This window comes from Bubalus kerabau, chromosome 10 (genome assembly GCF_029407905.1).
Source record: "Bubalus kerabau isolate K-KA32 ecotype Philippines breed swamp buffalo chromosome 10, PCC_UOA_SB_1v2, whole genome shotgun sequence".
NCBI lineage: Eukaryota > Metazoa > Chordata > Mammalia > Artiodactyla > Bovidae > Bubalus > Bubalus kerabau.
The window spans coordinates 53,021,899-53,039,791 of NC_073633.1; the positions used below are offsets into that span (position 1 = coordinate 53,021,899).

The window sequence follows — 17,893 nt, forward strand, 5'->3', positions numbered from 1 at the left end:
TTAGGTTATTTATTTGACTTTTTTCTTGTTTCTTGAGGTATGCCTGTATTGCTATGAAGCTTCCCCTTAGCACTGCTTTTACAGTGTCCCACAGGTTTTGGATTGTTGTGTTTTCATTTTCATTCGTTTCTATGCATATTTTGATTTCTTTTTTGATTTCTTCTGTGATTTTTTGGTTATTCAGCAGCGTGTTGTTCAGCCTCCATATGTTGTAATTTGTAATAGTTTTTCTCCTGTAATTGAGATCTAATCTTACTGCATTGTGGTCAGAAAAGATGCTTGGAATGATTTCAATTTTTTTGAATTTACCAAGGCTAGATTTATGGCCCAGTATGTGATCTATCATGGAGAAAGTTCTGTGCACTTGAGAAAAAGGTGAAATTCATTGTTTTGGGGTGAAATGTCCTATAGATATCAATTAGTTCTAACTGGTCTATTGTATCATTTAAAGTTTGTGTTTCCTTGTTAATTTTCTGTTTAGTTGATCTATCCATAGGCATGAGTGGGGTATTAAAGTCTCCCACTTATTGTGTTATTGTTAATTTCCCCTTTCATACTTGTTAGCATTTGTCTTACATATGCAGTGCTCCTATGTTGGGTGCATATATATTTATAATTGTTATTTCTTCTTCTTGGATTGATCCTTTGATCATTATGTAGTGTCCTTTGTCTCTTTTCACAGCCTTTGTTTTAAAGTCTGTTTTATCTGATATGAGTATTGCTACTCCTGCTTTCTTTTGGTCTCTATTTGCGTGGAATATCTTTTTCTAGCCCTTCACTTTCAGTCTGTATGTATCCCCTGTTTCGAGGTGGGTCTCTTGTAGACAACATATATAAGGGTCTTGTTTTTGTATCCATTCAGCCAGTCTTTGTCTTTTGGTTGGGGCATTCAACCCATTACATTTAAGGTAATTATCGATAAGTATGACCCCATTGCCATTTACTTTATTGTTTTGGGTTCGAGTTTATACACCCTTTCTGTGTTTCCTGCCTAGAGAATATCCTTTACATTTGTTGGAGAGCTGGTTTGGTGGTGCTGAATTCTCTCAGCTTTTGCTTGTCTGTAAAGCTTTTGATGTCTCCTTAATATTTGAATGAGATGCTTGCTGGGTACAGTAATCTGGGCTGTAGGTTATTTTGTTTCATCACTTTAAGTATGTCCTGGCATTCCCTCCTGGCCTGAAGAGTTTCTATTGAAAGATCAGCTGTTATCCTTATGGGAATCCCCTTGTGTGTTATTTGTTGTTTTTCCCTTGCTGCTTTTAATATTTGTTCTTTGTTAATTTGATTAATATGTGTCTTGGGGTGTTTCGCCTTGGGTTTATCCTGTTTGGGACTCTCTGGGTTCTTGGACTTGGGTGATTATTTCCTTCCCCATTTTAGGGAAGTTTTCAACTATTATCTCCTCAAGTATTTTCTTATGGTCTTTCTTTTTGTCTTCTTCTTCTAGGACTCCTATGATTTGAATGTTGGGGCATTTAACATTGTCCCAGAAGTCTCTGAGATTATCCTCATTTCTTTTAATTCATTTTTCTTTTTTCCTCTCTTTCATTTATTTCTACCATTCTATCTTCTACCTCCCTTATCCTATCTTCTGCCTCCCTTATTCTACTGTTGGTTCCCTCCAGAGTGTTTTTTTATTTCATTTATTGCATTATTCCTTATATATTGACTCTTTTTTATTTCTTCTAGGTCCTTGTTAAACCTTTCTTGCATCTTCTCAATCCTTGTCTCCAGGCTATTTATCTGTGATTCCATTTTGTTTTCAAGATTTTGGATCATTTTCTCTATCATTATTCAGAATTCTTTATCAGGTAGATTCCCTATCTCTTCCTCTTTTGTTTGGTTTGGTGGGCATTTATCTTGTTCCTTTACCTGCTGGGTATTCCTCTGTCTCTTCATCTCGTTTATATTGCTGTGTTTGGGGTAGCCTTTCTGTATTCTGGCAGTTTGTGGAGTTCTCTCTCTCTTTTTTTTTAATGGTTTTGCACACTTTATTTTTATGAGAACTATCAACATGTGTTTTCTTTTTTTTTTTTACTTTACAATATTGTATTGGTTTTGCCATACATCAACATACATCCACCACGGGTGTACACATGTTCCCCATCCTGAACCCCACTCCCACCTCCCTCCCCATACCATCCCTCTGGGTCATCCCAGTGCACCAGCCCCAAGCTTCCTGTATCCTGCATCAAACCTGGACTGGCGATTCGTTTCTTATATGATATTATACATGTTTTAATGCCATTCTCCCAAATCATCCCCCCCTCCCTCTCCCAGAGTCCAAAATACTGTTCTGTACATCTGTGTCTCTTTTGCTGTCTCGCATACAGGGTTGTCATTACCATCTTTCTAAATTCCATTGTGGAGTTTCCTCGTTGTGGGTGGGATTGTAAGGGTGGCTTATCAAGGTGTCCTGGTTAGGAAAGCTTGTGTTCTGGTGGGTGAGGCTGGACTTCTCTCTGGAGTGTAATGAATTTTCCAGTAATGAGTTATGAGATGTCAGTGGGTTTTGAGTGACTTTGGGCACCCTGTATATTGAAGCTCAGGGCTATGTTCCTGTGTTGCTGGAGAATTTGTGTGGTATGTCTTGCTCTGGAACTTGTTGGCTCTTGGGTGGTGCTTGGTTTCATTGTAGGTATGGAGGCATTTAATGAGCTCCTGTCAATTAAATGTTCCCTGGAGTCAGGATTTCTTTGGTGTTCTCAGGATTTGGACTTAAGCCTTCTGCTTCTGGTTTTCAGTCTTATTTTTACAGTAGCCTCAAGACATCTCCATCTGTACAGCACCGTTGATAAAACATCTAGGTTAAAGATGAAAAGTTTCTCCACAGTGAGGGCCACCCAGAGAGGTTCACAGAGTTACACAGAGAAGAGAAGAGGGAGGAGGGAGATAGAGGTGACCAGGAGGAGAAGAGGGAAAATCAAAAGAGGAGAGAGCAAGCTAGCTAGTAATCACTTCCTTATGTGTGCTCCACAGTCTGGACTGCTCAGAGATGTTCATGGAGTTATACAGAGAAGAAAAGAGAGAGGAAAGAGAGAGAGGTGGCCAGGGGAATGAAGGGGGGAATCAAAAGTAGAGAGACAGATCCAGCCAGTAATCAGTTCCCTAAGTGTTCTCCACCGTCCGGAACACACAAAAAGATTCATAGGGTTGGGTAGAGAAGAGAAGGGCGAGGGAGGAGATAGAGGCAACTTGGTGGAGAAAAAGGAGAGTCCAAAGAGGGAGAGAGCAGTCAAGCCAGTAATTTCGCTCCCAAGTAAAAATGGGTACTGAAGATTGGGTTCTTAAAGGTACAAAATTGATAACAAATACCAAAAAGCAAAGATTAAAAATCGAGAGTAGAGGTTGGATTTTCAAAAACACAATATTAAAGAAAAGGAGAAAAAAAAAGTCACAAAAATTATAAAATATATATGTATGAAGTTTGCTTTAAAAATAGGGTCTCTTTTTTTGGGGGGGGGCAAAGTAGTGGTAGGTTATAAAAATGAAAATTAGAGGAGTAATAGAGGACTTAAAAATAAAAAATAAATTGAATGATAGTAAAAATAGTAAAAATATATCTAGGACTTTCTGTGGTGGTGTTGTGGGCTGTGTGGGGTCAGTTCATTTTTGGATAGTTCCTTGATCTGGCTTATGTTTCTCAAGATCTATAGGCCTCTTCCTATGTAGTTGGTACTATCTACAGGGTTTTAATCTGTTGCACCTGTCAGTTCCAAGGAGGTTCCCTCTGTTTTAGCTTCTTCTGTTTGCTGGTCTCTTCAGTGTCTAATTTCTGCCCTGGCACAAGGGGACGGTGGTAGACACTTTTTAGGCTCACTTGTTCAGTCGTGCTGTGGGGAGGGAGGGACATTGCAAACAAATAACACTGGCATGTGCTCACAGTGTCTCAGCCACACTGGTTTGCCCCTGTTCACGGCTTGTGTGCTTTCCCTGTCTACACTGCTTAGGCTCTAGGTTGCTGTGCTGGGAACTGTCTAAGGCCGGCCCTGGGTTGTGTGCACTTCCCAGGTCTAAGCCGCTCAGGTTCAGGTACGCAGGTAGTTCTCAGAGGCGCAGACTCGGTTGGGCCTGCGTTTTGTGCCCTTCCCAGGTCGGAGTAGCTCAGGTGACTAAGTGTTTGGTGAGCGCGGTTGCTGCGACTTATCGCCTCCCCTGTCCCTGCTGCTCAGTTTTCTGGGTGTACAACTGGCGCACCTTCTGAGGCAGATGTTGACCATCCAGAATCCCAAGAGAAGTCTTGATTAGCATGAAGCCTGCTTGCAGTTTGGTAGATAATGCCTCTCTGGGGCTGCGATTGCCCTCTTCCGGCTCTGGCTGCCCTCGCCTGCCTGTTTCTGGAGGGGGATGGGCCGGCCTGCAGCCGGCTAGCTTTGCTCAGTCCTTTGTTCTGTGAGCGGGCCTGGTGGTGTCTTAGGTTAGGGCTTTTTGAGTGGTAGCTATCCCATGATCTGGTTTGCTATCTCAAGTTAGTTCCCTCAGATTGCCCTCGGGGCATTCAGGCCTGGTCTTTACTCTAAGCAATGCAGCCACGGCGCCTCCCTGCCCAGCCCCTGCTTGCTAGTGGTGGATGCGGGTGTCTGCGCTGCTTCTCCGCTGGGGGAGTTACAGTTGGGCTCATAATCTGTGGGTTTTAATTATTTATTTATTTTTCTTCCTGGTTATGTTGCCCTCTGTGGTTCCAAGGCTCGCCACAGACTCAGCAGTGAGAGTGTTTCCTGGTGTTTGGAAACTTCTCTCTTTTTTAAGACTCCCTTCCCAGGATGGAGCTCCGTCCCTACCTCTTTTGTCTCTATTTTTATCTTTTATATTTTTTTCTACTTCCTTTCGAAGACAGTGGGCTGCTTTTCTGGGTGCCTGATGTCCTCTGCAGGCATTCAGAAGTTGTTTTGTGGAATTTACTCAGCATTCAAATGTTCTTTTGATGAATTTGTGGGGGAGAAATTGGTCTCCCTGTCCTATTCCTCCACCATTTGAGGACCGCCTCTAATATTCTTTTGTATATATTTAGTGTACCTCGTTATGTTTCTTCTCAGTTTTTATGCCCATGTTCTTCCATATTCCATACTACTATGGTTCACTATTGTTTTCTTTTTATTCTTTTGTAGCTAACTGCCTTTATATGAGAGTTGGGGCTTTTTCTTTATGTCCACAAGCGTGCCTGTTTAATGATGGTAAAGCTTTCAGATGCTGTTAGTTTGTGAGAGCATTTAGTTTCATTCATGAAATAACTTGTTTAGAAAAATCTGCAACTTTATTCTTGGGCATGTTTCAATTATAAATAACCTCTAAATAAGTTAAAAAATTTTATATAATCTTTCGTATATTATAAATACTATAAGATATCACAATTTATATAATTTTAATACTATTCACAATTATAATTTAATACATTACTTTTTGCTCTGTCATATTCCCTGATACTCTTTTTTTATACTACTTAACTTCAAGAATATTGTCTTCTTTTGAGTCTAAAACTATATATGTAATAGTCATTTTGAAAATTATAAAGTAGTAGATAATTTTTTCTGGGTAATATGAATTTCATTCATGATTCTGTTCCTAAATTCTAACTATGATTAAATAAGATGAAAATTAATCAAGTTTTATTTCCTGTCTTGTATTGGTATTTTTTGTGGGGGCATCTCAGGCAATAATGATTATTTTTAAAAAATTTTTTATTGGAGTATAGTTGATTTACAATGTTTTTTTAGTTTCATGTGTGCACCAAAGTGAATCAGTTATATATATATGTATATATCCACTTTTTTTAGATTCTTTTCCCATATAAGCCATTACAGAGTATTGAGCAGAGTTCCCTGTGCTATACAGTAGGTCCTTATTAGTTATCTGTTTTATATATTATAGTAATGTGTATATGTCAGTCCCAATGTCCCAATTTATCCATACCCCTGTATTAGTACTTTTAATGAATAATAAAATCATTAAATATCTTGCAGCAAGGAAGAGAAACATAGTTTTACACAGACTGTAAATAATCAAGATTAGATTGTGTATATTTTTGCATTTCTTACTTAGAGGCATAGAACATCATCTTCTTCCTTGGAGATTCTGCTTTTACCATTGAGTTGGGAATTCTTGTTATGTAGATAAATAGATGCTTAAATAGTTTTTGGTGGTGATTTTTTAAAAAATATTTTTTAAAATATATTTTTGATGATTTTTCTTTACTTTCAAGGTAACAGTGTTCTCATAATTATTTACAGTTGTTCATAGGTAAGGGCATATAAACATATCTTATGTCTTCCCATGTTGTGTAAGTTTTTCAGCCAATATCAGCCTCTGCAAAACTTTACATGAATCCTTATGCAGAAACAGAGCTCAAAACACCTAAACTTGATTGGAACATAGAAGTACAAAATATTGCAATTGAACTGACCAAACCTCAGGTAAGATTCACTTAAGGGCTTACAGCTTTGACTAACCTTGAATCTGAACAGCTTTTGTCCTCTGTTGCTGTTCCTTCTTCACTGCTCTGGTGGTTCTTTTGGTTTGTTATTGTTGAGTTTTGATTCCTCAAAATAGATTATATGTATTATTTTAAAATAAATACCAAATATAAGAAATAGTTTTCTTTCATTTTTTATGATTTTCATCTTATTGGTAGAGAATCCTATCAAATTATAGTACATGACATGGTTCCATTTAATTCTCAGTTCTTAATGAAAAGTTTTAATGGTTTTATTTTCCTTCCTCAGATTTTAATAGCAGATACTCTTACATTAAATATTGTTTACTTAATTTTTAGAACAGCTGTGTTGGCAGTTTTTTTCCTTTACTTATTTCTCAAGTTTGGTTATGTACCTAAGGAGTTTCAATAACTAATTTGGAGAACTGGAAGTGAAAGGAGGATGAGGGCTTTATAGTTAACTGAACTTTTGGCTCAGTGCAGTCCAGTACACATATAATGCAAGTTATATGTGTAATTTTAAATTTTCTAGTAACTACATTAGCAAAGTAAGAAAAGAGGAAATTAATTACTAAAATTAATAACATTTTATTTAACCTAATGTACCCAAATATTATCATTTCAACATGTGAAAAGTGAAAGTGAAGTCACTCAGTTGTGTCCAACTCTTTGCATCCCCACGGACTATAGTCTACCAGGCTCCTCTGTCCATGGGATTTTCCAGGCAAGAGTACTGGAGTTGGGTGCCATTTCCTTCTCCATAGGATCTTCCCGACCCAGGAATCAAACCCGTGTCTCCTGCATTGTAGGCTTTACCATCTGAGCCACCAGGGAAGTGGTGATTATATTTCAACATGTAATCAAAATTAGAAATTGTTACAATATTTTATATCCTTTTATTTTTTCTTAAGTCTTCAAAATTTGGGGTATGTTTTACGCTTACAAATACATTTAAGTTCATGCTATCCACAGGATAAGTACTGGTAACTCTTAGGTTAGATCTCTCCTTTTTTTATCTTCTCGTTGTGTGTGTGTGTGTGTGTGTGTTTTCCTCCATGTGAGTTGTTTTGTATTGGTGGTTAAATAATTTTATCTTGCTTTAGTTATGCAATAATTCCCTGGAGCAATTTGGAAACTTAGCTTATAGGTTGCCACTACTTGAAATGATGGTCCAGAGGAAAGTATATTTGGTTTTAGCACTAAGCGAGTTTCATGTCAGTAGTAACAGATACCATATTTCATTGGTTCTAAGATTTACATTTATATCACACTTTAATATATCTGAAAATGGCATGTATATTATTATTAGTGGTATGATGTTTAATCGGCAGTGCTTAATATTATCTTACAATTGGTGGTTTCTTAACTTTGATGAAATATATTATTGAATTACCAAGCAACTATGGTATTCATTGTTCAGATAATTTGAAATCTCACTAGGCAGAAAATATAATAAAATTTGGTGTTTATCCATGTTGTGATGTAACAGATGTAACTTGGTTTTTGTTTTTATAGTACTTAAGTATGATCGACCTTTTGGAGTCAGTGGATTACATGGTTAGAAATGCTCCTTACAGAAAATATAAGCCTTATTTACCACTTCATACCAATGGTCGACAATGGTAAGTTAGAATTTTTAAAAAATATTTTATGTAATCATATGATTAGGAACTCTCAGAGCTAACAGACCTTGAAAGACATGTAACAAAGCCACTTTTTTTTTTTAATAGACATTAGAGGGCTTTTATATTATGTCCTTGTTACTTTTTTTTATAAACACATTCTCTTGTACTCTTGCTCCTAAATTAAATTCTTAACTCAGCATTCAAGACTTTCAACATTTTTTTTGATCATATTGCCCTTCAGTCATGCATGTGAACTCAGTGTCACAAATATATTGGGATATTATTAATTTCACACAGCATGTCATTTTGTGTCTTTATTATTTTGCTTTGACATACCCTCTTCCTGAAATGGTTTGCTTATTTCATAATGTATTTAAGTCAGAGAATTGAAGTATTGGGGAACTGAAATATTATGGCTGAACCTTTGTAAGAATACAGTTAATAAGAACAAAAAAAGTAACAGTGTAGCTGTAAAATGTCAGTGCTGTTTTCCTGCTTTTTAAACCTTCGTATTCCAATGTGCATTAACAAAATTTGGTTTGCAGGTGGAAATACGCAATCGATTCTGTTCTTGAAGTTCATATAAGAAGGTATACACGGATGTGGTCATGGAGTAACATAAAAAAACACAGGCAATTGCTCAAGAGTTATAAAAGTGCCTATAAAAATAAGCTAACCCAGACTAAAGTCCCAGAAGAAATACAGAAACAAATTCAGGTATATCTTGCATGTATTGGGAAGGTGTTATTTGTTAAATCATCCTTAAGTATGAATTTTTCTAGATATAAATTAAAAGACAATTTTAGGAAGAACAATACTGAGTTCTTTTTGAGAGAACTGTATGGAAAATGCAAAGTGTTTTTACCTGTTTTTTCCCTTTAAAAATACCTTGCTAATATCAGCTTACTATAAACTATTTGGAGAAATGTGTTTAGTTTTTATAATAATAATATTTAGAAAATCAGTATCAGAGCTGTTTGAGTATGTAATTGTTATTAGCTAAATATGTATTGTTTGTTTTGTTAGTGGCTTTTTTTTAAGAGTTCACAGTATTTGTAAAAAAATAGTTCTTATTCCTTAAGATAGGAGTCTTATTTACCCTCTTTTGAAATACAGAAAAACACTATACTAAATATATAATTTATTTGTAAAAAAAATAGTTCTTATTCCTTAAGATAGGAGTCTTATTTACCCTCTTTTGAAATACAGAAAAACACTGTACTAAATATATAATTTGCTGAATATCATCTGGTCTTGATTATATCACTATTTTTGCCATAAATTCATAATGTAAAGAATTAATTGTTATTCTGAAATATATGACAGTCACTAGTATTATATATTAGAAAAAACATCAATTTTCTCAACATCTTAGATCTGTAATTTTCATGTATAAAATGGAGATAGTATGTATCTTACACTCTTGTGGGAATTGCATGAAATAACAGATAGAACATCTGACAAATAGGTCATCCAGTACATGTTAGATTCCCCTTACATAAATTCCCCAAGTCAGTTTCTGCTTTGGCATACTTGACTTGAAGAATTTTCCATTCTTAAATTTTGTATTTTATTAAGGTGACTTTAGTATAACGATTGTAAAATAGCATGGAGAAGAGGGAGTCCAAAGTAACAACCATAAGGCCAATACCTAAAACAGGTCCCCCTCTTAAATATTTTTGTTTCCATTTGCATGTATGGCTGTTTCTATATTGTTTTGGTTTCATTAAAATTCTTACTTTCATATTTAACGAGGATTTACTTTTTTGCAAAACTATTTTCACATTGCAAAGTGTAAAAATGTAAAAGCCAAATATCTGTTCAAATTTATACTTACACTTTCATTAGATCACAGATATTGTTTGTTCATGGACTGGAATAAGCCTAGAAATATATATGAAAAAAATTTAATGACCATTTTCTTTGTTTACAAGTGTCCCTTTGTTTTATAGGACTTGGAGAAGATACTAGATGTTTTTAACATAATTTTAGCAAGGCAACAAGCACAAGTTGAGGTAATCATTTTTATTAGCTGATTTTATGTTTTAAATGGGTTAATACTACTCCTTTAAACCTGGAATCAAGAATTTAAGTTGCATAGAAAGTTGTTTAGATTTACTCAATTGATAATAAAGGTTGAATTTTCATGGCTCAGTCTCAGGAAAAAATAAAATTGGAATATTGTGGGGAAAAAAACCTCAGTAATATGAGGGGGGAAAATTCCTAATTTTATAACAAAATTTTTGCTGGTCCCCCAAAAGTAAGTAAAAGTCAAACATAGTTCTAGCAACACAGAATGCAGGTGTTAACATTTTGATATGTAGGCTTCCAGTTTTTCTCTCATGCATATGTACCTAGTTACTTATGCTTTGTAGCCCCTATTTCTTTCCCTTTATTTCCTCTTCCTTCCCTTCCTTCACCCATCTTCTTTTTTCCCTCCTTCTGTCTTCTCTTCCTTCCTTCCTTTTATTTTTTTCTAAAATTGGATTCAGTCTCTTTGTAATACTTTCAGTACTTACAATCTTTTTGTAGTAATAATTACTGACTTACCTTACTTGGTAACTTCTCCTCTTTGTTCTTTGTCATTTCTATTATTCTGTAACATAACTTTTTTGGTAATTAAGAGATAGTTAGGGAGATTGTGATGAACATGCACACACTATAAGGACCCACTGTATAGCAGATGGAATTCTGCTCAATGTTATGTAGCAGCCTGGATGTGAGGGAAGTTTGGGGGAGAATGTATACATATGTACGTGTGGCTGAGTCCCTTGCTGTTCACCTGAAACTGTCACAGCATTGTTCATCGGCTTTGTTGTTGTTCAGTCGCCCAGTCGTGTTTGACTCTTTGCGACCCCATGTACTGCAGCATACCAGGGCTCCCTTTCCCTCACCACCTCCCAGAGTTTGCCCAGTCCATGTCTAATTTTCATTGGTGATGCCGTCCAACCATCTCACCCTCTGTCACTGCCTTCTCCTCCTGCCTCCAATCTTTCTCAGCATCAGGGGCTTTTCCAATGAGTTTGGCTCTTTTAAGGTGCATTTCAGCAAAGCGCTGAAGAACATGAGGGAGTCAACCGGAAAGATACCTGAGGAAAAAGTATACCAGGAATAAGTAGTAGAGCAAGCTGAAAGGTTTTGGGCTAGGAGCACATCTGACTCATTCAGGGTTCTAAGTAGAGTGGTGAAAGAGAGGATACACTGGTGGCTGTGGTCAATGAGGTCAGAGAAGTAAGGTGCTAGAGGAGGGGAGAGGTGCTTGTCAGTATTGAGGAGGATGTCAGATTGTGGAAAGTGTTATAAGCAGTTGTGTGGATGTGGGCTTATATTCTGAGTTGAGGAGCTATTTTGAGAACAGAATGATACAGTCCAATGTAGATTTTTAAACATTACTCTGGCTGCTCCTTCGAAAACAAAAGCCCATAGGGGGACAACAAGGATGAAAACAGGGAGGACAATTAGGATGCTATTGAAATATTTGAGGTGAGAGATAATAGAAGTTTGGCTGAGAATAGTGGCAGTGGAGGTGATGAGAAAGGCTCAAACTCTGGAAATATTTTGAAAATAGAGCCAGTATTTCCCATCTAATTAGATATGGGTTTTATGAAAGAGAGGTTGGAAGTGACTATAGGGATTTTGGCTTGGAGCAGTTGGGAAGGATGGAGTTGCCGTGAAATGGGATGGGGAAGACTAGATGGAAGATGCTTGGGTGAGATGGGAGAAGATCAGGAGTTCTTTCTGGGACTGATAATTTAAGCTATCATACATTAACTTGGAGATAGGGAGTATGCAGTTGGATGCATGAATGTGGAGTTTGGAAGAGAGGTCTGTGCTGGATATATATACACATTTAGAAAGGGTCAGCACATAGATGTTATTTAAAAAGCCATGGTATTGGATGAGATCACCTAAGTTAGAGTACCTGGAGCTTAGAGTAACTGGAGTCCAAAGACCCAAAGTCTTTGTATTGTTTATAGGTCAGAGAAGTGAGAGCCGTGGTTACCATGGAGGAGTTGCCAGAGAGGTAGGCTGAAAGCTCTATGACTGTAATAACCTCAAAGTCAAGTGAAGAAAAGATGTCAGGGAACAGGGACAGATGCATCTCATTGGGCAACTGAAATAAGGACTGAGGATTTATCAAATTTGGGATGTTTCAGCCATTATTTCTTCAAATAATTTTTTAGTTCCTATTTCTTCCTTCTTTCCTTCTTGGTCTCCAAATTTCAAATGTGTATACATATATATATAACATACATACATGCACATATATATGTGATCACAAACATGTATGTGATCACAGGTTCTTGAGGTCTTGTTCATTTTTTTTCCTTTAATCTTTTTTTTCCTCTCTGTTCTTTTGATTGGATAGTTTCTCTTAATCTCTTTTCAAGCTTACTTTTCCTTCTGTCATCTCCATTTTACTATTGAACCCATCTTCATTTTTTAATTTCAGATATTGTATCTTCCAGGTCTAGAATTCTTAATGAATTCCTTTTTATAGTTTCCATTTCTTTACTTAAAATTTCAGTCTTTTTAGTAATTTCTAAAAGCAGAGACATTACTTTGCCAACAAAGGTCTGTCTAGTCAAGGCTATGGTTTTTTCAGTGGTCATGTATGGATGTGAAAGTTGGACTGTGAAGAAAGCTGAGTGCCGAAGAATTGATACTTTTGAACTGTGGTGTTGGAGAAGACTCTTGAGAGTCCCTTGGACTGTAAGGAGATCCAACCAGTCCATTCTAAAGGAGATCAGTCCTGGGTATTCGTTGGAAGGACTGATGCTAAAGCTGATACTCTGATACTTTGGCCACCTCATGCGAAGAGTTGACTCATTGGAAAAGACTCTAATGCTGGGAGGGATTGGGGGCAGGAGGAGAAAGGGACGACAGAGGATGAGATGGCTGGATGGCATCACTGACTCGATGGACGTGAGTCTGAGTGAATTCCGGGAGTTGGTGATGGACAGGGAGGCCTGGCGTGCTGCGATTCATGGGGTCGCAAAGAGTTGGACACGACTGAGCGACTGAACTGAACTGAATGTATTTCTGTTTATCTCATGTAACATGGATACAGTGACCCTCTGATAGTTTAAACGTCTTGATTATATGACTGTTGGCATCTGTAGACTTTTCCCCTTGAGAAATGGTCACGTTTTTCTTTTTTTATTTGTCTGTTTTGTTCTTCTTTGTCAGGTAATTTTGGATTGTATTCTGGATGATGTGACTATTATATTATGTGTCCTTTGGAAAATGTTTGATATTTTGTATTAACACACAGTCTGGTTTGGTTTTGATTTTAAGTTGTGTTTTGCCTTCTGTGGATAGTGTTTTAAATCTCAGTTCAGTTCTTTCATCCTTTGGTGTGATGGTTTGAGTCTGTCTTGCACATGAGTAATATAGGAGTTTGAGACTTGTGCAGATGATTTATATCCTGCTTCAGGTCTCTAAACTTTTGCTGCTTTCATTTAGATCAGTTTCATACTGAACTGAAAGTTCGTCATTGGATTTAGCCATAAAGAAATCATTTAAAGAGCAAATTTTATAGGATATTATAGGTAGAAATTTGATAGGAATGAGAGAAAGTGGAAGATGAGGAATTGGTTAGAGTAAGCACAGGCAGTCCTGATACTTCATTTTAAGTGGAAAACAAGATAAAGGGTGGCAACTGGTGGGCATTGTAGAGTCAAGGAAAGATTTTCTAAGTTACTTTTGTGGCTCAGACGGTAAAGAAACTGTCTGCAGTGCAGGAGACCCGGGTTCAATCCCTGGGTAGGGAAGATCCCTTGAAGAAGGGAATGGCAACCCACTCCAGTATTCTTGCCTAGAGAATTTCATGGACAGAGGAGCCTGATGAGCTACAGTCTATGAAATTGCAGAGAATCGGACATGACTGAGTAACTAACACTTTTGTTTCTTTTGAAAAAAATACTGTGTTCTGTTTTATATAGTATTCCACAAAATTGTTTATCCAACGTAATTTTGAATAACTTACTAGTATTCCATTCTGTTCGTATACTGGAATTTGCTTCACAATTTCCTCCTGGTTATATTTAATTATAAATGACTACAGTGAGTAGCCTTGTCGTTACATTTTCTGAAGCATTTCCAATTTTTTTAAGGACAAATTCCCCAAGGTGGGTCAGAGAGTGTCTGAGTATTTTAAAAGGTATTTGCTACTGCTGTGGATTGTTCCTATGAATTAGAGGAGTAGTTTTCCAGAAGAAACAGTTAATTCCAATCCTCCTTTAATTAATTGGCTTCAATTTAATTGGATATTCTTAATAACACTTACCAGTTGCTTGAAAATTGAAGGAAGAAGATAAATTAGTTGTAGCTAAAGAAGGGCGGGATGTAGATGAAGAGATGACAATTAGATTCATCCCAAATTGATGCTTTTCCGTTATAATAGAAAATCTGCAGGGCCAGAGAGTTTAGAACGTAGGCTGAGGTTTGGCTAAAGTTATTTACCTTGGTCCCTTTGCTAGATAAGGAAGGGAAGTGAAGGCAACAGAGGTGGTATTTAGGAAAAAGTGAAAGGGATCTGCATCCCTCTTCGTATTAGGTTTTATACACATTGTAAAAGTTCTTTTTGGTCTCATATAGATATATTTTGGAGAAGGAAATGGCACCCCACTCTAGTACTCTTGCCTGGAGAATCCCAGGGATGGGGTAGCCTGGTGGGCTGCCGTCTATGGGGTCGCACAGAGTCGGACACAACTGAAGTGACTTAGCAGTAGCAGATATATTTTACTGTGGAAAATAAAAATGCATACTTATCTATGCTAGGAGAACAAAGAAATTAAATATTATTTCATACAGAATACAAACCAGCCAGCTATATATTTTTTTTACCCGTTACATTTCTGACTCTTGAAGATGGATTAAGCTTGACAAAAGATAGTTACACTGAGATATAATTGAGACCATATAAATGATTTTGTGGACAGATATAAACCTGTTTCCCTATATAATATCTACTTGTCAAAGATAGCTTAGTTTAAATCAAGTTGTTAATCAAACTATTCTCTTTACTATATTATTCAGCTCTTTTCTTTAACTCCTCTTTTGGATTATTTCACTTTTTGGTATACACTGAAGCTTGCAGTATGTTACTAATTCACTACCAATTTAAAATATTTTAAATTTAAAGTGGGAAAATTATTTACTTACTCAGGGAATGAGAAGATAGAGTCTAAATTACTTAACCCCTTTATTCTTTTATCCTTTTGTTTTCCACTCGAGTTATTCATCTGTATTTTACTAAAAAGGAGTAAAGACAAGGAGCAGCAGATAAGCCCAGATTTGTTAAGAAAGAGGATGAAATGAGATTTGAGCACTTTCTAATTTTATTTATATTCTGTCCCCAAACTATGTTCATAGTTAGCAAGTCAACAGTGTGTATGAAATTATGAAATGGGATTGTTAAATTTTATTTTTGAGATCACGTATCTTCCTTTCAGGGAACTTTTCATTTTAAAAACCTGCTGTCCTCTTGACTTCTTACCTTATAAATTTAGAAAACACATTGTTCAGAAGCATTTTCTTGAAACCTTATCTGAATCACTCACAAAATGCAGCTTCATCAGAAAGCTGTCAGTACATGTGGAAAGTAATTAATAGTGAGATTGTATTAACCAGATAATGCTGAGAATCAGTTTGGAAGGAACTAGCTGTATTGACTGCTTTTAACTTAATGTAGTGTTAAAAAAAAAAAATGTAACCACTGTTCTTACCTGCCAGGACCTGAAAGTGAAGAGGGCATTTATTATTTAAATTTTTTGATTTTTAATTTTTAGGTGATTCGATCAGGGCAAAAATTGAAGAAAAAGTCTACTGACACAGCCGAGAAACGTGGAGGCTGGTTTAGTGGGTTTTGGAGTAAGAAGGAATCTAAGAAAAAAGATGAAGAATCTTTGATTCCTGAAAGTAAGTTCCAAGTCATATGACTTATTGCACACTGGTAAGGAAAAAATATATAAATTCTGCTTTAGCTAGTTAGTTGAATTTTATTCTGTAATAGTTTTGAAGTAAAAGTAGCTCAGTATAGTAAACATATAAGCAGATATATCAGGATGAAACATTTCCATGTTTATTTAAAAGGAAGCTTTGAATTTTTGAGAAAAGTCATTTGTGTAAAAATTTGAAAGTTGAAATTTGGAAATCTCACATGTAGCATTCTTTATTGTTACTTTTTACATGGATATTTAATTAGATGTTTCACTTAATTTTTAAAATACTTAGGAAATTGTAAAATTGCTGTGTGACACATGAACTGCCTTAATGTTATGTCTGCATTTTCTTGACCTAAATAAGCAAAATACATGATGTTTAACAAGTCAACATAGTATACTAGAGGAAATTACTTTGCTGCTTTTGCTTCAGCATTTGTGTCTATAAATTTAGGCCACCTGTTAATTTGGTTTGATTTTATTCATAGTCTCTGTAAGACTGAAGCAGTTGATTTCTTAAAATATTGTCTTTTTATAGCTATTGATGACCTTATGACACCAGAGGAAAAAGATAAGCTCTTCACGGCTATTGGTTATAGTGAGAGCACCCACAACCTAACTTTACCCAAGCAGGTAATTATTTAGGTGGTAATTATTCGGGTGGTTTCATTTTTCTGTACTATCTTGAATTGGATTAAACAAGTTATTGATTTTTAGAGTAGCTAATAAAAATATGCTGCAGTTTGTTTCTGCTTTGTTGTTGTTCAGTTGCTAAGTCATGTCCGACTCTTTGCCACCTCATGGTCTGCAGCACACCTCTGTCCTTCTCGACTTCCCAGAATTTGCTCAAATTCATGTCCATTGAGTTGATGATGCTATTCCAGTACCACAGTGCAAAAGTTTTGCTTTACTGTTTGTTAAATGTTTCAGTCAGACCTTACCATTTAAAACTGTCTCCAACTTTCCATATACTTGCTTTAATGAGTGTGAGAATAACCTGATAAAAAGTACTTATTGCAGAGGTAATTAAGTCTTTTAAAATTTTATCTTTCTTGTATGTGTGAAATAGAACTCCTGTATGAAAGAGTGAGCAAAATCAAAATGTGTTGCTCATTGGATTTGTCATAAAGCACAACTATGTAATTACCATCAAGGTTAATTTATGGACCTTGGCAATAGATAGGGCATTATTTTGAGATCCATCTCTGTTCTTTGACTAGTTGTGTTTTGCTCATTTTCATTGCTGTGTAGGTGTTTTCATTTGGAAATACCACTTTATTCATACTTTTGTTGATTGGCATTTGGGTTGTTCCTGTTTTTTGGTTGTTATGCTATTAACTGCTTGTAAATGTCTTTTAGTGGGTATATGAGGTTTTCTGCTCATTAAATCCTTTGTAATGGAATTGCTGTATCATAGGATATGAGTATATTTAACTTTAATAGATTCTGCTAAATACTTTTCCAATGTGGAAAACATTTCTATCAACAGTATATGAGGATTCTCATTATTCCATGTCTTTACCAACTCTTATCATTATCAGTCCTTTAAATTTATCCATTCTAAATGGTGAGTATGTAGTATTTCATTGTGGTTTTAATTTGTATTTCTTGGATAACTGAAGAGGTTTTTCACTTTTTTGTATATCTTCTTTTGTGAAGTGACTTTTGAGTCTCTTGTTTCTTATTGGGTTGTCTTTTTCTTGATGATTTGTAGAAGCCTTTTATGTATTTGTTACATTAAATTACATGACATCCCTAGAAATTATTCATCTGATAACTGGAAGTTTGTAGCTTTGACTGCCTCCATGTATTTCCCCCAAACCCTGCTCCCTGTTCCTAGTAACCAACAGTCTATTCTCTGTTTTTGTGAGTCTTTTCTTTTTAGGTTC

At 36.0% G+C, this 17,893-nt stretch overlaps 1 protein-coding gene across 1 annotated transcript in view; it reads left to right on the forward strand.

Annotated features, from left to right (window-relative positions):
- The window catches only part of VPS13C (vacuolar protein sorting 13 homolog C), a 183,005-nt gene that overhangs the window by 42,194 nt on the left and 122,918 nt on the right, over positions 1-17,893 (forward strand). Inside the window, exons 11-16 of the mRNA XM_055537746.1 lie at positions 6,286-6,413; positions 7,949-8,055; positions 8,604-8,775; positions 10,011-10,073; positions 15,852-15,981; positions 16,543-16,637. Of these exons, the coding sequence (XP_055393721.1) occupies positions 6,286-6,413; positions 7,949-8,055; positions 8,604-8,775; positions 10,011-10,073; positions 15,852-15,981; positions 16,543-16,637 (695 nt within the window). The remainder of the gene's footprint in view (positions 1-6,285; positions 6,414-7,948; positions 8,056-8,603; positions 8,776-10,010; positions 10,074-15,851; positions 15,982-16,542; positions 16,638-17,893) is intronic.